Below are 26,286 nucleotides of genomic sequence, written 5' to 3'. Positions count from 1 at the left end.
CAACCCTAGAGTCGAACACGACTGGCCCATACGAGCAGGGGTACCTTTACCTTTTAAGCATAATGTACAGTTTGGCCATTAGACAACATGCTAGGAAAAATATGGGGAGGGAGGCTGCCAAGTACTTGGCTGGCCGCAGCAGCAGCAGTAGTAGTAGTAGTAGTAGTAGTAGTAGTAAAAGCAGTAGTGGTGGTAGTAGTAGTAGTAGTAGTAGTAGTAGTAGTAGTATAATAATAATAATAATAATAATAATAATAATAATAATAATAATAATAATAATATATTACTTGTATTCCACCCATCTGACTGGGTTGTCCCATACATTACTGTTGTGCTGCATTTGGCTTGGTGGGGCAAGTGGGGCAATTTTGGGAACAATGTATGTTTACATTTTATCACACTTTTATCACACTAAAATGTTTTTATTGTCTTTACACTTTTCTAGCTTTATGGGTTTAACTGTTTTATCATGCAGTTTATTGTAATAAGTTAGGGCCCTATGGCAAAGTCCCAGGGAAAGAAATTCCATATAACAAATAAATAATCAATCTGCCTTGAAGCCATGCTTGAGACAAAACAGGAAGGGAATACAAATTACCTAACAACAACAAAAGTAAAGAATGGGAGAAAATACTAGGGCACATTCAGGGTGAACACAGAACATATGCACGGAGTATTAAACGATAGGAGAAAGTGTGACTCTTTTATTATTATTTTTTTGCAGAGTTACTCATCTGGCCTACTATCAATTCCTTTGTGCATGTATTATGGCTAAAGGTCTTGTCACAGGTATATGCAGGTCTCTTTAACAGCTTCACTGCCTGGTGGCTTCGCTTGTCCATTTCCACCCTATCTGTGGGAGGAAGCAATGCTCTCATTTTGCCTCATAGCAGGCAGAAGGAAAGTGTGGGCAGAAGGACCTGTGGGGAAGGAGTGGCCAGGAAAAGCCACAGCTGCAGTGACTCCTATTGCTGAGAAGCTGTTGAGGAGAACCAAATATCAGCTGGGTTTTGAAATACACAAAGACCATTTGAGCTTCTGTGCAGAGCCTTCCTCTTCCATTTCATCTATTTCTTCCATGCTCTCTTTGTCTTCAGGAGACAAGCACTTTCTCTGGATTGCAACTTACTACCCCTAATGATGACAGAGGAGAAAACTAAGGCCTTGCTATGAATCTGCAGCTCTCTGCTGGTTGAAGGATTGGATTCTTCTTGAGAACACTGATGTCCTGGATCTGGAAGGGTTTAACAATGCTTTCGGATGGCATGCATATTTGTGGTACGACAAGGTAAAAATCCATAAGTCTTTCAAGAACCATATTGTCAGGAAGGCTGTGTTTAATGTCTGGGCAAAATACAAAGACTTATTAGAAAATAAGACCCCAAGGTGGTTGTCACCAATGGAAGCCAAGGCCCAGAAAAGACTCAATATGGAGGCCAATTGGCCGAAATATTGGGAAATATTAGAAAAAGAAGGAGACACTTGGAGACTGCAGAGTTTTGAGAAATTAAAGGATAAAGTGCAAAACTGGCTACACTATGCTCAGATTAGAGAGGTCTTTAAGTTAGATAAGAAAACAGGTTTCCAGGTGGAAAAATCAAAACTAGAAACAGAACTGTTAGAACCTAAGACTAAGGTACTTTCAAAAATGTATAACTTGCTGTTGAAATGGAATACACAGGATGAAACAGTTAAATCAGCCATGATAAAATGGGCGCAAGACATTGGGCACAACATTATGTTTGTTGACTGGGAAAGGTTATGGACCACCGGTGTGAAGTTTACGGCATGTAATGCCTTGAAAGAAAATATTATGAAAATGATATACAGGTGGTACATAACCCCAGTCAAGCTTGCAAAAATATATCATTTGCATGATAACAAATGTTGGAAATGTAAGGAGACTGAAGGAACATTCTTTCATCTCTGGTGGACTTGTCCGAGAGTGAAGGCCTTCTGGGAAATGATCTATAATGAGTTAAAAAAGGTATTTAGGTATACCTTCCTTAAGAAACCAGAGGCCTTCCTTTTGGGCATTGTCGGCCAAGGGGTGCTAAAGAAAGATAGAACCTTCTTTATGTATGCAACTACAGCAGCAAGAATACTCATTGCGAAATACTGGAAGACCCAAGATTTACCCACACTGGAAGAATGGCAGACGCAACTGATAGACTACATGGAACTTGCTGAAATGACCGGCAGAATCCGGGACCTGGGAGAAGAGACGGTGGAAGCGGACTGGAAAAAAATTAAAGACTATTTACAAAAACACTACAAATTGTACGAATGTTAGGAGAATGCACGTTTGAAAGTAACAGGGCAGCAGTAATCTGGTTATATGATATGTGAAATTAAGTTGATAAAGATACTTAAAATCTGGGACATAATATATGAGAAATGTTAAAAATTGAAACAAGGTAATAAATTGCTGCCTATAACTATCCGACTGAGAACGCAGAGAAGGGAGACGCGAGGAAGTCTTAAGATCAAGAAAATATGACTGTTTAACAACTGTCTTTTATAACTATTTTTCTTTTATTCTTTGTCCATCCCTCTTAACCCTATCCTGTTTTTTGTGTGGTGATGGTACTTTATCTATTTGGTGATCTGTTTGTTGTTTAAAGAAAATTGCAATAAATATCTTAAAAAAAGAAAAAGAAAACTAAGGCCTTGCTTCTGCCTAGTCATCCAATGTTGAATTCCATGCTGGCCAAATCTGGCCTGCACAGCATCAGCGTAGATGCACCAATCAGCTACATAGGACAGCCCAGCCAGAGCCCAAGGACCAACATGTCAAAACAGGAGTGGCAGGCCAAAACACACGGCTGTTTTGCTGCAGTTAGATTGGTGGTTGTGTAGATATGGCTCATCTCTTGGAGTAATGCATACATTTCGGGGGAGGGGGAAATGTTGCACATCACAAGGAGGAAATCTGTCAGAATAACTAAGTCATGCTGAGAACAATGGAACGGATCTCAGCTGCAACTAAATTACGCACCATTCATCTGAATGGTGCAGGGTTTCCAACGACATTTTGCTGGATTGTTCCTATTGGACAGAGTTTGTGCTCGTCCCTTAAAAACCATATCAGGTTCAAAAATGTCAAGTTAAGCCATATTCAAAACCAATCTGCAAATCAAGCTATCACTAGGGTTGGCCAGGGAGTGGCAGGAGAGCAATGCTCCAAAGTGGCAGTTTGGTGTTTTCAAAGTATTGGAGTTACCATAACGACCTAATGTACCATTTTATATAAATCTTTTTCATAATCATGTATGTAAGCATTGTTGCCTTGACAACTAAAATAATAGTTTTAATATTTCTTTTTCTTGTAAAAAATCAAGCTATTGTTAGATTAACTGAGAAGTGAATCTTGAAGACATTCAACACCCAAACTAAATAAAAATGAATTAATATTAAGCAACCCTTTTATGCCTTCCTTAAACCTAAACTCCCCCCAAACAAAAGTGATATTTTGACACAGCTTGCTTCTCTTGATCCTTCTCCTAAATTTGTATACTGGAGCCACACAACAACAGAAAGGATCCCAACAAATTTAGAAAAGAGGCGAGGTGGGCTTCACACAAGTGCAGTCTCCAATTGCTTGGGAAAGCCCTGGAGAGTAGGGGACTTTAGGAGCTGTGGAGAGGCAGGGATCTTCCGTCTCAGCAACTGCCTCATGGGGGCAAGGCCTACCAGGGATTATTTGGTGTGCTTATTAGGCCTGACACTCCACCAATTCTGTGCAGATCGTGTTTTTGCTTATAAAGAGTTAACTCCAGCTGCATTGTGCGGTTTACTCTTGGCCAATGACACCTTTAGAATTATCAACACACAATGAACATCACAGAGTCAAGAAGAAATATGGAGGCAGATGACTATCCCTCATATTTGTCCAACTCTTACTTTTCTTTGGGGTTTTGACACACTCTAGGATGCAACTCAATCCTGTGGATTTCAACCAGAGCTGCAGATTTAGCCAATTCATGGGTTCCATCTTTAGATTACGAAGTGTTTTGACTCAAATTAAATGGTTAAAAGGTGGTATTGTAAGGATTCTCAGAGCAGGGTTCAATAAGTCCAAAACCCCATCTTGTCTAGCATTCTGTTCTCACAGTAGCCAAGCGGATGTGTGTAGGAAGACCACAAGCAGGATCTGAGGGCAACTGCACTCTCTCCAGTAACTGTTTTCCCCAGTAACTGGTCCTTACAACTCTACCCAGAAACCTTTGCTCCCTAAACCACTCTTCCACCTGCCAGGTTCCAGATGCAGGTGGGGGGAATGTAAGTAACCAACTCAACACTTCTGACAACAAATAATCCATTCCCAATTTCTGGAAAGGTTCTGATCTAGTCTCTGCATCTCTGATTACTGTATGAGGGCTCTCTGCTACCCTGACCAAGCAATGCCATGTTCCACATGCTGTGCACCTGAGTATTTCAGGAAAGAGGCTAGTTTATGGCTCTGCTGAATTCAACAGACAGCAGTCTGTCCTCAAGTAGAATAGAACCAGGGTTGGAGTGGTAACAGGTTTTTCTAGCACAGGGGTTTCCAGTCTGTGGTCCAGGGAACCACCAGTAATCCACAAGTTTCATTCAAGGGCTCCACTGTATGTCCACAGTAAATATTAACATTCATTTTTAAACTGAAATTTGTTGCTTCTTTAATTTCTTAAATTGCCTTTTAGTGGATTACAATCTGAAATGGAATACAAAATGCAATATAATAAAATATAGAAGAAATAAATAAAAGAAATAAAATAAGCAATAAAAACACAATTAAAATCATACAGCATTAATAACAGGCAGAAAAATCATTAAGTGGTCCACCAAGACCATTAACAATTTTTAAGGGCTCCATGGGGGGGGGGTAGGTTTGGGAAGCAAATTTGAGCTAAAATCCTTTAGAACCACCCCACTTCCAGATGTTATGATGCTGATCTTTCTCCACATCATGGAGAACCTAGATTAAAAACCAGAAGAAATGTTTCCTCCTGGATGACCTTGCCTGGTCACCGGGTGAGACTTCCTGTTCACCAGAAGCAATCCGGCAAGTGGCTATTTACGCAAAAGGAAATATTATGTGGAACTATATTTGGCATTTTATTCAAGTCCTGTAATGAATGTTTTAACTTGACATTCAGAAAGCGTGTTGCCTTTCAAAAGAAAAGCAGTAAAGCTGGCCAAGCACAATAAAGCCAAATAAAGGCCATTCATGTTTTTATAGCAACAAACAGATCAAATGTTACTTTTTATAAAGAATGTGTTCGATATATTTAATTTTAACATGACGCCCCCCCCGCAAAAAAACCCTAGTATAGCACCACAGATTTAAAACCACCAACTGATGCTTACCTTAGATTATTTCACTATTTTCCCCAAACCCCTTCTCACTTTTCTCCAGAAATTAAAATACTGTTTCCTCCTACAGAATCAAAGTTTCTTTTGAGTTCACAACATTTAACATTACTGGTAGTGGAATAATTTAGTTGCATTCTTTGGCCAAATGAGGGTAACATGTAATGCGCCCATATAAAGCTAATGCGACCATATCATCATCACTGTGATGCAGTAAGACTCTTTGCTGCTTATAATTGCTCCACAGGCCTATGTGGGAAGTAGCCTTCTAAAGTTTTTATACCCCTGCACCTGACACAGAGAAGAGGTGAAGCCTTAGGCTACCCCTGTTCCATTTCTGTATGCCCAGCTAAGCAGAAATGGTCAAAGCATTGCAGCACATAAAGGAGAAGCCAGGAAAAGTATGATGGGAGTCCAGTTCCTACCCAAACTGGGTGTTTCCTCCCGCCCCACAGAAACAAACTGCGCATCCTTGCGGGACCTAAGCAACTGCAGGACATCAGTTCCATTATATCCATTACTCTGAAGGAATTTCATTTTGATTTAATTCCAAGTTCAGTAAAGTTAGGATGGTAGCTTGAAACAGGTAAAATAAATATTTTGCTTCTTTCCTTGTTCAGTCTGTAGCTAGAAAAAAAAACATTCTTTGAAAACATTGATATATTAAAAAAATCTCCTTTAAAAATACAGCATTGAAATTTAAACATTGTGGGAGGGTATTGTGAAAAAGTAGCTTCCACACAGCTAGGACAACATGCATTTTAATAACTTGTAAATTTTGATCTAAAAGGTACAGTTTGCTTACCTGGTACCACACAGATCATCTAACAAATGTAGACTGGCCTTGCTGAAAGAAGCTTGGAACAGTGAGTGGCAGTGAATGGAGAGCCCACATATCTTGAGGGTGCTGAAAAGAAAAGAAAAAAATGGGAGAGAAAGAAAGAGGTAAGTTCATCTGGAGTGTCTGCCTTCAGAACTAGCTAAAGGAATATTAGTAGTGTTAATGAGTTTATGGGTGCCAGAACTCTTTAATCCCTGGACTCAGCAAGTGTCAGGCTAGCCTCCTGGCGAAGTGCAAAGAGAACCAAGCAAGGAGCTCTGTGAGAGGCAGCGAGTGGGCAGGGCTCCTTCCTCAACTCGCAAATAGTGAGAAGTAATGAAGTTGAGAGCAATGATGTGGCCTAGGAAGGAAAACAGCAAGCAGAGAGCCAGAGAGACCTCCATTTGAATCCATGCCAGATCTCTCTTTGAATTCAATGTTGTGGGAGAAACAGGAGAAACAAGACGCTTTTGGGGTGTTAGGGCTGTGAACCCCTGCAGTGCAGGCTCATGTTGTAGATATGTATAAATAAATCATATATCACAGACACCACAGCCTCCGGAGTCCCTCATTCCAAAAGGAAACCTGAACCCTGGGTACGTGCCTGGAATCCCTGGGCTATCTCAACACTCAGCGAGATGCAACAGGACTGTTTTATTGCTTCAGAACACCCAGCTCACGTGATGATATCTGGGGAAGAACCCCAAAGGCACTGGAAGGAATCAGAAAATTTGGAGAAGTAGCAGGTATCAGATTAAAAAAGACTAAATATAAAATGTTGGTGAAAAATATGAGAGAAAATGTTAAAAGTGTACTACAGATAAGTACTGGTCTAACAACACAGAAAATGGTTAAATACCTAGAAATATGGTTAACAGCAAGAAGTATTAATTTATTTAAATATGATATTAAAATCTGGTAAGAGTTTTAAAAATACTGAAATATGAGGAAGGATGAAACTTTCATCAATGGGAAGGATGTCAGTCATAAAAATGAATGTGTTACCAAAGATGTTATTTTTATTTCAAACAGCTCTGGCAATCAGCAATGCAGGATGCTTTAAAGAATGGCAAAAGGATGTTTCTAGATTTGTCTGCCAGGGGTGGGGGACAAGGATAATGTTATGTATTGAAGTTCTCCCCCTGGCCACCAGGAGTATCGTGTATATAGTTTTCACTCAGGTCCACGTTGATTACTTTAGGTGGGAAACCCTGGGTTGTTGTTGCTATAATGTGGACAGCCGGCTGCCTATAAAAGCAGGCCGGCTGAGCTGTTGGCTGTTCGGTTCTGTTCTGGCCTGTGAATAAACAAGAGCTGCTTTGGAGAAATTGCTGCGTCATCTGCTATGTCTACCCACTATTTAACAGCTAAAATATAAAATTCTGATAGATGGTAAAGGAAGAGGGGGATTCTCTCTGCCAGATTTAAGATTATATTATGAGACATCCTGTTTTTGCTGGTTAAAGGAGTGGTTGACACTGAGAAACACACAGGTTTTGGATCTAGGTCACGATAATAAATTTGGCTGGCATCAATTTTTTTAATTTCTTTATTCGACCGATAGTCAGAATTAAAACATTACACAATAATTATAAACTATAACATCATAGGAGATACATAGGTAAGGTAGGGCCACAGAAATAGACCTCTCACAGATAACCCACATCAAAGCATTCAGTTATACGTTTCCGACGCTTGAGTGCCAGGAAAAGAAATTTAGCCACTGACAAGGTTGTTTTCCCAGAAGACTTATTTAGCAGATATGCTGTCTGGATTCCTCTTTGTCGGGAACTGAGCTGGGGTAAGTATGGAGTTATAAGATACTGTCTTAAATCGTTGTAGAAGGGACAGCTCAATAAAATGTGCTCTGTGGATTCTACCTCACCCAATGCACAGTGGCATAATCTCTGGTCATATGGAACTCCTCCATATCTTCCCTTCAGGACCGCCGAGTCAAGAACATTCAGCCTAGCCGCAGTAAATAGTCTGCGGTATTCCACGTAGTGGATATCCGCCAGGTAGCGAGCTGGGGCAGCCCGATACAACTGCTCCCCCAGAAACAACCCAGGTTTCACACGGGCTATGTCCTCCTGTCTGGCAATATCCCTTAATCTTTGCGCGATCACCGCCTTTGCGTGGCTATACGTCATGGACTCTATATAAAGGGAGGACAACCCACACTTCTGCACTTCCTCCACTATCTCCCCTTCCCATGGAGATTTAAAGTTATCCCTCAGAATCAAGGGGGCCAAACCCACCGGTCTGAAACAGAGCTTGAGCCATAGCCATAGCTTCGCTTTCAGGGCCACATACCTAAAGGCTTGGCAACCGGTTTCCAATCTCATGATCGCGCCTGCCACGGAGGGGGGGATCCTGAGTATGGCCCTGAGGAATTGGGTTTGGATAGATTCCAATTTTTCAAAATCCCTACGTGAGCCCAAGGCAATGCCCACCAGCAGAAGAGGGAGGACTTTCATTTTAAAGAGACGTAAGGCAACATTGACAGTCTGTGCCTGTTTCTTGGAGTACAGGGTTCTAATCGCCAGGGCTGCTTTGTATGCGTTCGAGGCTATGTATTCTCTGTGCGCCAGGAAGGACCTATTTGATCTTACAACCTGACCCAGGTATTTGAAGCAACTGACCTGCTCTAAAGGAATACCATTAATTGACCATAAATTAGGTTTCGGTCGAGCAGCAAAGACCATTATTTTGGTCTTGGCATAATTTAATTGGAGCTCGTGTTGGGTCTCATATTCATGAAGAGCTCGAAGCATCCTCCTTAATCCGATGGGGGAGGTAGCTAATAGGGCGGCATCGTCCGCATACAGTAGGACATTTAAGGCTCGTCCTGCCAGTTTTGGTGGATGGAAATCAGCATTTGCCATATGCACCACTAGCGAATTAATATAGAAGTTAAACAGAGCAGGGGCAAGCAAACAGCCCTGTCTTACCCCCCTAGTGGTGGCAACCGGATTGGAGACTAGCCCCTTACTATCTATCCTAATCCTCAAGAGGGTATTTGTATGCAAATTAATAATCAGCAAGAGAAGGCGGCGGTCGATAGATGTCGCTGCCAATTTTGTCCATAGCTGGTTCCTGGGAATTAGATCAAAGGCCTGCTTAAAGTCTATAAAGGCGACGTGGAGGGCTTTTAGGCCATTGCCAGCGTACTTGGTGGCCAAGTGATTTAGGATTAAGATTTGGTCTGTTGTTGATCTTCCGGGGCGGAAACCCGCCTGCTCCTCTGCGATGATATTGTTGCTTTCCATCCAGGTCGTTAATTTGTTAAGTAGAAATCTTGAATAGATCTTCCCAATAACATTTAGCAGGCTAATTGGTCTAAAATTGGCCGGGTCTGTGCGCGGCCCTTTCTTGTGAATTAACACAATCAGTGCAGAGTTCCAGCTTGGAGGAAATTGTGCTGTTTTGTTTATATAAGTAAAAAGAGCTGCTAGAGGTGGACACCACCAATCCTTATTGGCTTTAATAACATCTATGGAAATAAGATCGTCTCCGGGTGCCTTGCCCGCCTCAAATTGGCCTATAAGTGTTTCCACTTCAGAGCAGGTAACAGGATCCCACTCTGGCAAGGGGGCCAAATCTAACCTTCCTCCGCTGGGTGCGTGAGCTGCATATAAATCGGAGAAGAAGCTTTCCCAGGTGTCAGCTGAAATTTGAGGTTCTATCCTTGACAACGGTCTACCCAGGTATTTGGAAATTTGGTGCCAAAAGGAGGAGGGATTTCTATTTTCTGCAGCTTTTAGAAGGTTCTTCCAATCATTTCTTTCTGCCGCAAGCTTCTTTTCCTTTAATAGTGCTTTATACCTTCTCTTGAGGTTCATAAGGTGACTGCTAGGTGCGGGGTCATTTGATGCCCTATATGCCAAGAATTCGTTATATAGGTTGTTCTTGAAGAGTCTACATTCCTCGTCAAACCACTTTTTATGAGAGAAATGGTTACTATTCATTACCGGGGTCTTAGCCAACGAAGGTTTTAGCAGTTCTACTAAATTGTCATATATTGGCAGTGGCTCAACTGCCTGGATAAGGGAGTCCCTTGTCTCTTGCAGTTGGTCAGACCAAAGGAGTTCATTTATCCGTTGAGCCATATTGTCGGTCCATTTTAGGGCAGTGGGCCTCATCTGAAGCTGGTTATTTGTAATAGGCACACAGGAATAGGTAGCCAAATCTCCATCCAGGGTCAGAGAAAGTTCTAATGGAAAATGGTCACTTTCCAGCCTCGTTACCACCCTAAAGTTGGAAATTTTGGGAATTAGGTCTACTGATGTCCAAATAAAGTCTATGGTAGAGGCTCGGGAGCCTGACCAGAAAGTAAATTCGGCAGGGTAATCAGAACTGAGAGCTCCGTTTAAAAGGTGAAAATTAAGAGCCATCAAGGTTTGTCTACATTTAAAACCTGCATATGTAGCAACACTGTCTTTAAAATTCCTAGGTAAAAGGTCTGAGGTTAAAATGGGTAGTGAGGGATATTTATTATACTTAGCAAATAATGATTTATCAGAGTGAGACAATCGGCCATTGAAATCTCCTGCAACTAGGAAGGTGGCTTCAGGATATTTCTCTAGGAGAGTTTCAAGAGTCTGTTGAATTTCCCTCCATCTTTGGTCCACCAGGTTTTTCTTATAGATTGGGTGCAAATAAACATTAATCACCACAAACACTTCCTCCGCTGTTTGTAGCTTTACACCCAGCATGGATGACGACTGGATGTCGATTTGTTCCACCTGCAGGTTTAAGGCCAAAGAAACTAGGGTAGCCAACCCACCTTGTGGTCTGCCAGATGATAGTAAATTCTGTTGTGCATTCAGGTAGAAGCCCTTATACCCTGATAGGGAGAAGCCCTCACAAGCCCAGGTCTCTTGCAGCAAAAGAATATGACTGCCTTTTATGTAGGCGACAAAGGATGGATCCATCAGCTTAGGTTTAATGCCAGCTACATTCCAGGATAAGAAAGTAAGTAATCTCCTGGTCACCCCTTCGAGTCATGCTGGGCCTTGCGGAACCAGCACGGCAGAATCCACCTGGGAATGCACGCGGCGAGGGGGGACAATAGGCTGGAAGAAGGAAGTAATTGTAGCTTGCTTACCAGGCAATTTCCGAGCACCACTTACCGCAGCAGCAGCCATGGTTTGAGGCTTAATTATTGGTAGCTGCAGGGATGGATTCTGGTGCACAGGAGTATCACTTAACGACAGGTCCATAGACTCTACATTTAAAGTATGCTCTAAGATTGAGGGGGGTGGGCCTTTTGGATCTGCGGATGCTGTAGGAAACATGCAGTGTAAGGCAGGTGGAAGGCATCCTTTTCGGTTTGCCTCCAAAAGAGCATCCAGTCTTGCCACAGCTTCCGAGTTTGACCAGAGGGTTGTCAAATCTTCCACTGTATCCTGCCCGGGCTTGACATCCCGAGGCCGTGTACAGCCAGGTTGCAGATCAAAGGTCGTTAAAGCAGGTACCACTTGGGCTTGTGTAGACTGATCTACAATTGGTGAGGAATTCATCTTATTTACATGAGCATGATCTTCTGAGTTACGGAGACAGAGTAGCAACTCGTCCAATCTGTCTGTTATCTCTGTCCGCTCCAGTTTTGGCAATTGGGAGAAGGATAGAAGTAACTCACGCTCCGTAGAATTCTCCAGATGTATAGCCTTTGTCAGTGGAGGCAGGGGGGCGTCAATCCAGCTGATTAGATCTGCGGCCAGGGGAGTTGGGGTCGTGGCAATTGGCGGACCCTCAGACTTATCTGCTTTCTTTTTGAACAAGCAGTTTGGTAAGAGGGGGCAGATCTTGGTATTGGTAAAGACTCTTGTAGCAAGGATTCCATAGTTAATTAGAAGGCTTCTTGAGGACATAATAAGTGCAGGGAGCTTTTTGGTTTTAAAGGAGAGCAGCACTCTCTGCCTCTGAGGTCTGCTGCTAATATGATCAATATGCCTCAGGTCAATAGAGCTTGGGATTACCCTCAGAAGCTCCGCTAGGTGTCTCCTTATATCACTCTTATAATGCCAGTTTATTACCTTGCCTCTAAAGGGGCAAACCGTTAGGCAGATTTTGGTAGCTTGCAGCAGCAGTTTGTGAGGAGGTGCAGACTGTTGTTCCTTCTTATTTTGCTCACCTTGCTCACTTTTCTGATTGCCAGCAGCTTGAGGAATTATACAGGAGGTATGAGGTAAAACGGGTGCTCTGGGCATTTGTAAGGGCTTCATCTCAGGTGGTACATCAGGGGAACTGTCTTTACCTGTTAGGGATACAAGCGAGATAATCTTCTCCAAGGATCCTCGGATGTCTTTTATGTATTTAAAGATATAGTCCACTGTTCTAGCAACCAGGTCTAAAGTAGATGAGTGTTCAAATAGTATCTCATCAATGCAGCCCCCACGGGCTCCAGTGCAAACACTCGAGTGGATGCCAGCATCACCACCGCTTGAAGGTCTAGTAGGCAGGTCATCAAAAGGTTCCTTCACACTGGTTTCCCCGTCATTCATCTCCGCCAGCAGTGCGAAAGAGTTTGAAACCGGGACATTAAAAACATCCTTTGTACCTTCAGATTCGCTAATTTTTGATTGTTTAGCAAGAGGCAGGCATCTCAGTTCCTCTGTGTCGTCTATATCTCTGGAATCTCTGGTACGTTTCCCAGTTCCTCTCCCACAAGCAGGGCTGTATAGTTGCTTAGTCATTTCTCTCTTCATGCAACCACCCCAGTTTCAAGGTTAATGGTTGTCTCCCCGATAGAAAAAGGCGTCCTCCTACTCACTAATTTAAAACTAAGACTAAAAACTAAAAACTAAAAACTAAAGTTAAAAGTTAAAAGGTTAAAAGGTTTCTATGCTCATTAAAACAATGTTAAAAGATAAATCAGGGAGCTCACACTCGCGCTGACTAAGTGCCGTTCGCCATCTTGGAATTGCTGGAATTTGGCTGGCATGCCTATTTGTGGTATGGAAAAACTAAAATGCATAAAGGTTTCCTGAATCATGTAATCAGGAAAAAATGTATAGAGTATGGAATAAATATAAAAACTTGCTGGGAAGGAAAACACCCTTATGGCTTTCGCCTATACAAGCCATAGAGGTTAAAAAAAGGAATATGAGAGAGGACTGGGTAACATTTAGAACTTTATTAACAGAAGTGGATGGTGAGATTAAATTAAATAGGTTTGAGGAAGTTGCAGGAATGGTAAGAAGCTGGTTGCAATACTATCAGCTTAATGAGGTATTTAAACTGGATAAGAAAAATGGCTATGACTCAAACTTCCTAACCAGAAAGAGACCTGCTAAATAAAATAATAATAATAATAATAATAATAATAATAATAATAATAATAATAATAATAATAAAGTTCTGTCAAAAATGAATAAGATGCTACTAGAATGGCAAACCAAAGATGAACAGGTGAAATAATCAATTATACACTGGGCAATGGATATAGGACATAACGAAATGTCAGATTATGGAATGTTGAGCTAAAATTTATAGCATGTTACGTGATAAAAGAAAATTATATGAAAATGATATATAGATGGTATCTCACACCTAGTAAACTAGCAAAAATGTAGAAGTCAGAATCGGATGCCTGTTGGAAGTTTAAGGAGAAAGAGGGTACCTTTTTCACATATGGTGCTCTTGTAAGGTGGTGACAAAGCATTCTGGGAAATGATTTTAAAATGAGTTGAAAATAATATTTATTTAAAAACTAGAAGTTTAGGAATAATAGGCTCAGAGGTACCCAAAGAACAAAGGAAGCTATTCATGTACGCTACCACGATGCTCGAATGACATATGCCCAGAGGTAGGAAGAAGAAACGGTTCCAACCAAGGAAGATTCACAACAACAACTGTTGGAAGTATGCAGAAATGGTGAAACTTACTGGAAGATTAAGAAGTCAGGAAGAGAGACATTTTAATACAGAATGGAGAGAAAAATTATTGATTATTTGTAAATTATTGTAAACAATTTAAATCATTAGCAGGATTGACATAAAAGTGTGTAGTTAGAATAACTTAAATAGAATATAAAAGATAAATAGTAATTAGGTATGAACTGGATATGCAGTGATAAAATATATAACCACAGAAAGTGGGGAGGAGGGTCGAGGATTTGATGTTTTAAATTTGTTGTATAAATGTATTTGTGTGATAATATTTGTATAATGGGAAAATAAAAAATAAAATTATAAAAAAGAAAACCTAGTCCAGCTTTGTCTTGTTCAACACACATTCCTTACCTTACATACTTTTTTAAAAAGCTGTTAAAAAAACCAAACTTGTCTTACCTGAACAAAAAAAGTGATATATGTAAACCCTTAAGGTGCGCAAATCCAGGACAAAAAGTTTTGCATTTCCAATATCCCCACTACTTACCATCCTGCCTTTTTTACTTGATTTTTACTAGAACTCAGAGCTGATTAAAAGAAAGAATATTGCAGGAGAAACCTGGAACCCTAGGATGTAACTGGCTAGTCTTGAGGCAAACCACTTATTTCATATCAAGACAAGAAATAGAGGCTCAACAAAGTTAGAAACAGAATTGTTAGAACCCAATGCTAAGATACTTTCAAGAATGTACAATCTGCTGTTGAAATGGAATACTGAGGAAGAAACGGTAAAATCTGCAATGATAAAATGGGCACAAGATATAGGATATAATATTATGTTTGCTGACTGGGAGAAGTTGTGGACCACTGGGATTAAATTCACGGCATGTAATGCCCTAAGAGAGAATATTATGAAAATGATTTATAGGTGGTACATGACCCCAGTCAAGCTTGCAAAAATATATTACTTGCCCGATAACAAATGTTGGAAATGTAAAGAAATTGAAGGTACATTTTTTCACCTTTGGTGGACGTGCCCAAGGATTAAGGCTTTCTGGGAAATGCTATATAATGAACTGAAAAGGGTATTTAAATATACTTTCCCAAAGAAACCAGAGGCCTTTCTCCTGGGCATAGTTGGCCAATCGGTGTTAAAGAAGGATAGAACTTTTTTTATGTATGCTACAGCAGCAGCAAGAATCCTCATCGCAAAGCATTGGAAGACACAAGACCTACCCACCTTGGAAGAATGGCAGATGCAACTAATAGACTATATGGAGATGGCGGAAATGACTGGCGGAATCCGAGACCAGGGAGAAGAGTTGATGGAAGAAGATTGGAGGAAATTTAAAACTTATTTGCAGAAATGTTGTAAAATTTTTGAATGCTGATGACATTGAAATGAATTGAAGGGGTTCTAGCAACAAGGTAAAATGTAAGATGGGATTAATAATAGATAAACTAATAGGACATGAATTTGCTGAACCAATTTTTAAAAGGGATACAAAAAAAGGGAGACGTGAGGAAGTCAGGAAAATAAGCTAACTAAAGATGAGAAATTAAGAAAGAGGGAGTTTTTGTTTTCTTTTATATGTGTTTTTTCTTTTTCTTTCTTTGTGTTTAATGTCTGTATTTTTGTATTTTGTAATTTTGTATTTTTTTGTTTTCGTATTTTTCTAAACTTTTCTATTGATAAAACCTAATAAAATATAAAAAAGGAAAAAAAATAGAGGCTCAAGCTACCCATGCTCTCACCGATTTTGATGAGCTTGTACTTTCAAGAGTTGTCAACATGAGAGGACTGACATCTAAACTATACAGAATACTTTTATCCTGTGACTGGCTATTTACAGAACCTAAAGTATGATATAGGGGATACAACAGATGAATCCAAATGGGGGAGGTAGTGGGGTGACCCTAGAATGAATAATTTCAGCACAGTTGAAAGAAGTCATTCTCAAAACAGTATTCTAGTGACATTATACCCCCCCCCCATAATTAGCTAGTACATTAAAAGTAGCTTCTCGAAAATGTTAGTGATGTGGGCAGCACAAAGGGATGCATGTCTACCTTTGGTAGAATGTCTCAATGTACTCATTTTGGGGAATCTTGAAAGAGGAGAGCACAAAATATGGTCTGAAGCTCAACATCAAAAAAACGAAGATCATGGCCACTGGTCCCATCACCTCCTGGCAAATAGAAGGGGAAGAAATGGAGGCAGTGAGAGATTTTACTTTCTTGGGCTCCTTGATCACTGCAGATGGTGACAGCAGTCACGAAATTAAAAGACGCCTGCTTCTTGGGAGAAAAGCAATGGCAAACATCAACAGCATCTTAAAAAGCAGAGACATCACCCTGCCAACAAAGGTCTGTATAGTTAAAGCTATGGTTTTCCCAGTAGTGATGTATGGAAGTGAGAGCTGGACCATAAAGAAAGCTGATGGCCGAAGAATTGATGCTTTTGAATTCTGGTGCTGGAGGAGACTCTTGAGAGTCCCATGGACTGCAAGAAGATCAAACGTATCCATTCTGAAGGAAATCAGCCCTGAGTGCTCACTGGAAGGACAGATCGTGAAGCTGAGGCTCCAATACTTTGGCCACCTCATGAGAAGAGAAGACTCCTTGGAAAAGACTCTGATGTTAGGAAAGATTAAGGGCACAAGGAGAAGGGGACGGCAGAGGACAAGATGGCGGGACAGTGTTCTCGAAGCTACCAACATGAGTTTGACCAAACTGCGGGTGGCAGTGGAAGACAGAAGTGCCTGGCATGCTCTGGTCCATGGGGTCACGAAGAGTCGGACACGACTAAACGACAACAAACAACAACCAAATAACAGCAAATGATTTATGACCAATGCCATCACTGTCACAGCTAGTGTTTGGAACAACCAGAACAAAGATGGGGGGAGGACCTCAAGGTGCTGAAATTGGAATTTTTGTTTCACAATGGCTCATGGACTTGTTTACACAAAGATATTCATCACCTCACTGAAACATCCAGTGAAGACTTATATGTGTCAATGATGCATCATGGAGACCAACTACTTTAGGCAGAACTTAACATCAATTCAAATATCACATACTGCACATGGATTCCTATGTAGAAATGACATGGAGCAAAGACAGAGTGACCCAGTTATCTCTGTTCCAAAGCCAATGGTTATAATTCCTATAGGCCAGAGCTCAGGCACTTCTCAGTTAAGCAGTGGCGTAGCGTGGGTTGTCAGCACCCGGGGCAAGGCAAGTAATTTGCACCCCCTAACCCGTGGATTTTAGCAGGGAGCAGAGAGCTGCGAGTGCGAGCGCCCCCCCCAGATGTTGCGCCCGGTGCAGCCGCCCCCCCTGCACCTCCCACGCTACGCCACTGCAGTTAAGCACTGCCTGGAAATTGAGGGAGATCAGATACAACCGCAGAAAGCAGGGTCCCCCATCCTCACTGAGCTCTCTCTCCCCCTCACAGCAAATGCCAAAAACATTTGCACCCCTAGCCTACTTCCTTTCTCCAACAAGCACCATACCTGCAAGGACCGGTCCACCCATGAGGCAAAGTGAGGAGACTGCCCCGGGCGGCAGGCTCCACAGGGGCAGCAGATTCTGATGTAGATCTTTATTCCCCCCTTGTTCCTGATGCAGATATTCACTCACCCCTTCTTTCCTGGCAGGGAGGGAGGCACCGTTTTGTGGTTCACCTCAGGTGCCAAAATATATTGGGCCAGCCCTGATACCTGGATAAAAGAAATTACTCCATATATGAAAATGAATCTGTTTTATTTTTCCCACTCCACACAAGTCTGATGAAGACCTTACAGATTCAGAAGCTTACAACATTTTAATTTATAATATGTTGGAAATTCCAGCTTTGCCTATTTCTTTTCCACCTTTTACAAGTGGTTATGAAGTTCTGAAAGAAGCAGGACAAGATCAGTGACTGCTTATACTTAGAATATGGCAATGTAACTTCAGGGGGAAAAATATTTTCTTGACAAGAGTCACTGTTAATAATATTCAAAGGAATGTGCATTATAATATATACAGATGTGTGTGTGTTGTGGCAAATATTAGTTGCAATTGCAACCCAAAACAGCAGAAAACAACAGAATGTAGTTGCAACTAAGCTAAGGTGTAGTCAACTGCACTGATTTCAATGAGACTCAGTCATGAAAACTAACTTGTGCCATTACACAGCAGCCTCTATCCAGGATAAAAATTGCCTTTGCAAATTGAAATTGATTAAAGTTTTAAGTTCTGGGGGTGGGGGAGGAAACCTGAGAGACACATTCATTCTGGGAAATCTCTCAGGGGCCACATGTCAGTGGTGGCTGGGTTCAGAAACAAAAGTGGGTAAATAACAAATGTACACGTTACTTTTCCAGTAAGCTACTTTTCACACACACACATGCAAGCACCTTTCTCTATCCTCCATTCAGGCAAGCAAAGGGCAGAGTTCAAGGAGACATTCCAGTCACATAAAAGCATTTGAGGAGGTTGCGAAGCAGGGCCAGCGAGGTGTGTGGTCTGGGGAGAGTCTTGAGGGCCAAACAGAGAGGGTTGGGAGGCCACATTTGGAACCTGGGCCTCAGGTTTCCCGCTCCTGTGTTAGCTGATTAATCTACTGTTTAAACAGATTCTTAAAAATTCAGCCCTGTTTCCCCTACATAATAATTAAAAAATAATTTGCCAATATCTTTAGCAGTGCAATGTCTGACTTGGAAAATGTAATGCATGCCAGATGGGTTTGCTTGTAATCCCTTCATCTTTAGAAATTGTACCAAATTTAACTGCTGACACAAGCAGAAGTTATTCCAGCTGAGCAGACAGGCCTACAAACATTACTGGTAGAAGTAACATCCTTTTTAATTATAATATGGGGAAATAATATTGTTACCTGATGGATTCAGGTGTTGATTTTTATTGCTTAGGAAACATAAGTAAGTTCACAAGTTCTAGGCAGGGTAAGGTTGGTTGTCAACATGAAACCTGTCTTCCTCTGAAGAGCCAGATGTAAATAACCCTCAAGCAGCCCATTACTACTTCCATACACCTGAATGCCACTTTAAAATCTGTGAAATGAGTTTGGAACAGAACTATGAAACCAGTTAAGAAGAAGTCTTTTATACAACTATTTGGTGCATCAGCAAAATAATGACGATAGTGCCACATAACTTCACATGACCACACTTCTATATGTGAGTCACTCAAGTCTGCTACTGAGGTATGCTGCCAACATTACACTTCTCTATTTGCATAGTTTAAAACATATATTTTATTTATTCATTTTACAGTTTCACTTCATTTAAATTCAAAGGCTTTGGGCACAAAACATCTATATGATAATGATCCACATGTATGTGAGAGCGCGTGCTGTCAACCAATTGCTCTTGAATCACTTAATTGGCCCACACATCAGAAGGGTAAGAGGAATGAGATGGTAATAGTCTGAAGAACCCTTGCCCTTTCATATGCAATGCATCCCCCAATGCAATAGCTCATTTAAAAAAAACAAAACAAAAGGAAAATGGATCCCTGTGACATCAAATGTCAGTAGATTGGTTTGAAAATTCAGAACTCATATGGCAAGCCGGCCTTGCCCATGTCCCTGCACAGCTTCGACATACAAAACACACGCAATTATAGCACCAAGCCCAAGAGTATGAAGTGCAGTATAAAGGCTAAATTTCAAGTTGAAATCTTTCCTCACTTTAGCCACAAACTCACCAGGTGAATCTAGGCAAGCTACATCATGTAGGAAAACACAGCACTGTGATATCTCAAAGCAAGAGGTATTCTAGTAAACTGGTTGTTCCAAAGTGGTGTGCCACTGTAATAGGGGGGAGAACATGAGCAGGCCAGTGAAAAGTTATTAAGAAAGGCCCCTGCAAAAGTCTGGGCATATCTAGCATTGGTTCCGGACACTGAGTGTTGTTCAGCAATCACTTCTAAGATTGAGATATGGGAGACTTGCCTGTCAACAGCCTTCTATTAGGGCAGAGAAGTCTTGCAAGTAAAGTGCAGCAAGAGATGCATGCTTGTGAACACCGTGCAAGGAGTAGCAGCTAAGGTACACTGGTTTACACAGATCATATTTGCAAACATGTGCTTCCACTGGACAAATGGAATGGAAAAAATGAGAGGTGTCAAGGCCCTTGGCCCTGGCGATGATAGATCTGCTTTCCGGGGTCAAATCAGAAACTGGGACAGCTTCTCTAAATCAGGGATGTCCCTGGAAAATAGGGACACTTGGAGGGTCTGCCCTAAGGAGTCTAGGAGCTCCCCTGAGGGAAGACAAAATCCCCCATTTATTATTTTCACAATTCCATTTGGTACAATTGCTTTTTAAATTGATTTTCTCAGGAGGTACCCCCCCACATATAATTATTCACCCCTTAGACTTCTGGGCCCATCTGCCTTAATGGAGGCAGCCTCCACGACAGCAATGGATTGTCAGTGAATGAAAAACAAGGATGATAGAGGGTAAATCATCCTTGCAAATCCCCCCCAGGGACGGGGGAATGGGCTTCACTCGCAGTTCGCCTTAGTACCTGGCTCTTGCTCTGGCATGGAATGTGGGAGGCAGGGAGGCGCTGACTGCAAAAGCACTTTGCCTGGCAAAAACCCTCCTATGCCACCATTAAGAAGCAGAGGTTCTCCGTTTAGTTGGATCTTTAATTGGCTTTAAAGTACTGGCACGTGATGGAAAAGGGCTGCAAACAACATACTGCCAAATATACCAGCTACATGGATTAAAGCTTTGAATTGAGATATGTACCAGCTGTGATCAAGCCAGAAGCTGAGCATTTTAAGATCCTATTGATTTCAATGGGAAAATAAGAATATACTCAGTCCTCTCCCATTAAGATCAATGAAAGTAAGTCTTAGGATTTATTGTGTTCCCCTAGGTAAAGGTAAAGGGACCCCTGACCATTAGGTCCAGTCGTGGCCAACTCTGGGGTTGCGGCACTCATCTCGCTTTATTGGCCGAGGGAGCCGGCGTACAGCTTCCGGGTCATGTGGCCAGCATTACTAAGCCGCTTCTGGCGAACCAGAGCAGCACACGGAAACACCGTTTGCCTTCCCGCAGGAGCGGTACCTATTTATCTACTTGCACTTTGACGTGCTTTCGAACTGCTAGGTTGGCAGGAGCAGGGACCGAGCAACGGGAGCTCACCCCGTCGCGGGGATTGGAACCGCCGATCTTCTGATCTGCAAGTCCTATGCTCTGTGGTTTAACCCACAGCGCCACCTGCGTCCCTGTGTTCCCCTCGGGTCTTCCCAATTAAGAGTCCCTTTCATTGCTTCATAAAAGTGAATGGATACTTTTGCTTCATTCACTTCTATGGAACCAGAAAAAGAGGCGACAATCAGAGGGAGACCACTGTCCCCACATATCAGGAAGGAATGTTGTTGCCCAAAGGGGTTAGGGTGGGAAAGTGGGGAAAACTGAGCTTCCCCTTGAGGGGTTTTCCAATTAGCTTGGAAACTCTATAATTTCTGTTGCCTCAAGGAATTTCTTGGTCAGACTATTAGGTTGGATTACCCAGCCTGCCTCTTCCACTGCCATAAGTCAACATCACCTCTGTTAAAATTTGAAGAGGGGTTGTGCATTATTTAATGCTGTATTGTTTTTAACACTTGATTGGAAGCCGCCCAGAGTGGCTGGGGAAACTCAGCCAGATGGGTGGGGTATAAATAATAAATTATTATTATTATTATTATTATTATTATTATTATTATTATTATTATTATTATTATTATTTCAATTCCTAGGCTTTCCCTTCCAATGAACACTTTTGTCCACCCAAGCTTTTAGTACCATGTGACGCTCTCCATTTAAAAAAAAAAAACCTAACTGAAATCTCAGACTAAGCGCAATATCCTTTTGAGTCAATGAAGTCAGGAATAGCATTTAATTTCCTTTTAAGATACACAAAGCTGTATGATTTTGATTTGCCTAGTCTGGTGCATAAGCACGAAAGTGCAGTATATAAATCTTTGTGTAAGAAGTAAACCCCAACAACCTCAAACTAAGAAAGCAAATAAAATATCAACATTTGTTGTAGTACTCTAGGCGTGCCTGAATAAAAAAGTGAACTGGAACTTAACACCTTCCTGCAAACGTTAATATAAGAATATGTTCATCTCTTACTAAAATAAACAGGAGATTGTGGTTAGTTTTTACATAAAAAGTTTTACTAAACATTGACAATTTAAAGATAAACTGGGCTGACAACAGAAAGTTTCGTAATGAGAGTATTGCTGCTTCCTTGGGAATGAAGCCAGATTTTTAGGATCCTATTTCACCTTTCAGAGAAAATGTTCGTGAAACGTACTTCCAAGGAAACTAACATTGTTCTGTAAGTGGTCAGGGGGAATACTCAGCTGTGAATTGGTATCTGCTTTACCACTTCATAAAGAAAAATGAAATTAACATTTATAGCTATGCCAATCCCTTTGACTAAAAAAGCCAGCAGTTTTCTGAAATGAAATGTACATGCAGCAGCAAGGCAAGACTTGTACATTACCTTGGACCTTTGTTCTTCTTTACTTGCTCTGGCTTTCCTTGTGGATCTACTTTACATCTGCAAATGAGTCCTTAAGTTATAAAAGGGCACCAAGATGCATAATGGGCTGCGTGGCTGAAATGGCTTCCGGAAGGAGGATGCAAATCTAAGCTGCCACCCCCAACTCTCTCTAGCCCGGTCAGCCCCCACCCCTCCGTAAAACTGAGATGGACTTCCACAAATAGCTGGAAAGTTATATTAAGAGACCGTCTGATGTGCTGCCAAGATCTTTGATAGTCTTCCAGAGTCCAGAGGTCAGATACTGTTTATTTCGAAGGAATATAGGTACTTTGTAAGTCATCCGGTATGCGATACTTTAGTGAATAAGAAAGCATCAGAAAATGCATTGAATACATGAAAAATAAAGGTGGTCTTTCCCATTTCCACAGCCACAACTAGTGATGTGAGAATATTCTTGAGAATATTCTCTGCTAGAAAATTTTCCAGAGAATATTCTCCACAAACTGTAAATTCTAATGTAAGAACCAGTTTTACAACCCACATTTAAAAAATCTAGTAAATAATAAGTCAAGCTGTGATATAGCCAGTGTAAGTAATGAATAATGATTTTTTGATCTAGTTACATTACTGGGAATTGTGTCATTCACCATTGGCAGTTCTGAAATGTGAGATACAGAAAACATTTTTTTTTAAAAAAAAAAGTTTTTAAAATGCTATTCATTTAATTTGATGAACATTTGAATTCGTATGTATTTCAACTATATGTAATAACCTTTTTCTATTTTGCTGTGACCTTACTCTTAGCAATTCTATACCCTTGGACATCCAGTGTGATTTTTTTTACAGAAAGTAGCTTTAATGCTTTATAGACTTAAAGTACCTAGGCCTATACAATTATGTGTAACAGCATGTGAGGTGGCCTTGATTTAAACAGTTGATGTTTCAAGTTGATGGGTAGTGGCAGGCTCAGTGATTAACCTGAGTCATTCACGCTGAATTTTCAATTCCAAGTTTGGTGCAAAAAAATCAAAGAATATGAATTCACTGCATTGCCCCACTGAATAAATATCTGTACAGTTTTTGGTTGCCATCTGAACAAGTTTACCCATGAATAAACATGTATATTAACTAATTATATCATTTTCAATAAATTAAAATTATATCATTTTCAATGCATTAAAATGAATATTCTCCTATTTTAAACGAAAATTCTCTATTATTCTCATTAATCAAGAATATTCTTGAGAATATTCTCCAAAAGATTTTTCTCGACAATTTTACATCACTAGCCACAACTGGATTAAAAGATATGGGATGAGCATGTCACAATCTTAGACAGGTTTTGTAATGGTTTACTGATTTAAAACATTTGCATCTGATTGCCCCTGAGGTGGGATGACTTACAGACTTACAGTAGCTAAATTCATAAAACTAACAAAAAGGAATTTTCTTTAAAGTTACAAAAATATTTCTCATCTAACTGTGAGAACTATTCATGTAGAGCTTAACTGAAATGCCCCTCGTTCTCTCACCCCTTCAGGAGCAGCGAAAAGGAGGAATGGGTTGGCTATTTTTCTAGGATGGGCCAATTTTGAGGTTGCAAGGGGATGCAACTTGCTGGCAGTCCTAGTTGCTGTTGGCTGACATCTTAATTCCCCTTGATGTCCTGGAAAAAACACGACACCTAATGTAGCATTCTAGGGGTATGGAGGAACTAAAGATGGCAGCCAGCAGGGGCGAGATACCTAAGGAGTGTTGGGGTGTTTTGTCCTCACCCTCAAAATTTGCCCCACCCTCAAAATGCTCAAGAAGGGACGTAGTTTTAGTTGAGAAATTTAGCTCAGCCCAAATAACAAGGAGAAAACTATCATTCCCTTCCATATACCTGTGTGTGTGTGTGAGAGAGAGAGAGAGGGACAAACTGAGCCCCTTCCTCATCCTTCCCCATCTAGCTAAGCTGGGGATGGGCAGAATAACTGCTCATTACTTCCAATGGAAGGGTTAGCTATAAGGCTCCTATGTAGGTCCAGTACATCTGTGGGATGGGAAGACCCAGAACTCAGTGCATGTAGAAGATCCTCTGTTTATTTTACTATTTACGTGTGTATATTCAAATTACAGATTGCTTAAGGTAAAGGTAAAGGGACCCCTGACCATTAGGTCCAGTCATGCCCGACTCTGGGGTTGCAGCGCTCATCTCGCTTTACTGGCCGAGGGAGCCGGTGTGCAGCTTCCAGGTCATGTGGCCAGCATGACTAAGCCGCTTCTGGCAAACCAGAGCAGCGCACGGAAACACTGTTTACCTTCCTGCTGGAGTGGTACCTATTTATCTACTTGCACTTTGACGTGGTTTCGAACTGCTAGGTTGGCAGGAGCAGGGACCGAGCAACGGGAGCTCACCACGTCGTGGGGATTCAAACCACCAACCTTCTGATCAGCAAGTCCTAGGCTCTGTAGTTTAACCCACAGCACCACCCAGGTCCCTTACAGACTGCTTATCATATATATAATAGTTAGATGTGGTGGTATTATTATTATTATTATTATTATTATTATTATTATTATTATTATTATTATTATTATTTTATAATTATTTATTGAATTTACATGCCACACTGTACCTGGAGGTCTCAGGGTGGTTCAGAGAACAAAATTAAAATATAAAATCACAAAATACATAATCAAATTAAAAACAACAACCCAATAACCCCCCCAACCCCACATTTTAAAAGGGCACAGGATGTCAATCAAATCAACCAAAGGCCTCCTTTAAAAGGAACATTTTTGCCTGGCGCCTAAAGATGTATAATGAAGGTGTCAGGTGAACTTCCCTGGGGAGAGCGTTCCACAGACGGGGAGCCACTGCAGAGAAGGCCCCGTTCTCATTTTGCCGCCCTCTGGACCTCTCAAGGAGGGGGCACACGAAGAAGGGCCTCCAAAGATGATCTCAGGGTCTGGATAGGTTCCTATGGAAACAGGCGGTCCTTGAGGTATTGCGGTCCTGAGCCGTTTAAGGCTTTATAGGTCAAGACCAGCATTTTGAATTGGGCCTGGAAACTAATTGGTAGCCAGTGCAATCGGACCAGGATTGGTGCAATATGCTCAAACCGCCTTGCTCCGGTGAGCAACCTGGCCGCTGAATTCTGCACTAGCTGAAGTTTCCCAACCGTCTTCAGAGGCAGCCCTACGTAGAACGCATTGCAGTAATCTAACCCTGAGTTTACCAGAGCATAGACAACAGTAGCTAGGCTATCCCTGTCCAGATAGGGGCACAGCTTGGCCACCAGCCGAAGCTGATGGAAGGCGCTCTGGGCCACTGAGCCCACCTGAGCCTCAAGTGACAGCAAAGGATCCAGGAGGAACCCCAAGCTACGAACCTGCTCCTTCAGAGGAAGTGTAACCCCCATCAAGAGCAGGCGAACTCCCACCCATCTAGTCTAGGGAACCATCCACTAACAGTGCCTCCGTCTTATCCGGATTGAGTTTCAGTTTGTTGGCTCTCATCCAGTCCATTACCGAGGTAAGACACTGGTCTAGCACTTCCACTGCCTCACCTGGAGAAATAAGAGCTGAGTGTCATCTGCATACAGCGGTACCTCGGGTTAAGAACTTAATTTGTTCTGGAGGTCTGTTCTTAACCTGAAACTGTTCTTAACCTGAAGCACCACTTTAGCTAATGGGGCCTCCCACTGCTGCTGCGCCGCCAGCACACAATTGTTCTCATCCCGAAGCAAAGTGCTTGCCCCAGGTACTATTT

At 41.5% G+C, this 26,286-nt stretch overlaps 1 protein-coding gene across 6 annotated transcripts in view; it reads right to left on the bottom strand.

The window, feature by feature from the left end:
• The window catches only part of LOC308585415 (uncharacterized protein), a 212,077-nt gene that overhangs the window by 38,132 nt on the left and 147,659 nt on the right, over positions 1–26,286 (bottom strand). For 5 of the 6 annotated variants that reach the window (XR_014007368.1, XR_014007370.1, XR_014007371.1 and 2 more), the window contains one exon: positions 6,161–6,262. Coding sequence is in view for 1 of the 6 variants with exons in the window: in XM_081191080.1 (XP_081047206.1) it covers positions 5,889–5,982; positions 6,161–6,262 (196 nt within the window). In the remaining 5 variants the exon portion in view is untranslated. Of the gene's footprint in view, positions 1–4,794; positions 5,983–6,160; positions 6,263–26,286 lie in introns of those variants that run through there. The other variant, XM_081191080.1, reaches the window with a different exon arrangement.

Source organism: Podarcis bocagei (assembly GCF_964188305.1).
Source record: "Podarcis bocagei genome assembly, chromosome: 4".
In the NCBI taxonomy this organism is placed as follows: Eukaryota; Metazoa; Chordata; class Lepidosauria; order Squamata; family Lacertidae; genus Podarcis; species Podarcis bocagei.
This window is presented reverse-complemented; position numbering and strand designations above follow the sequence as displayed.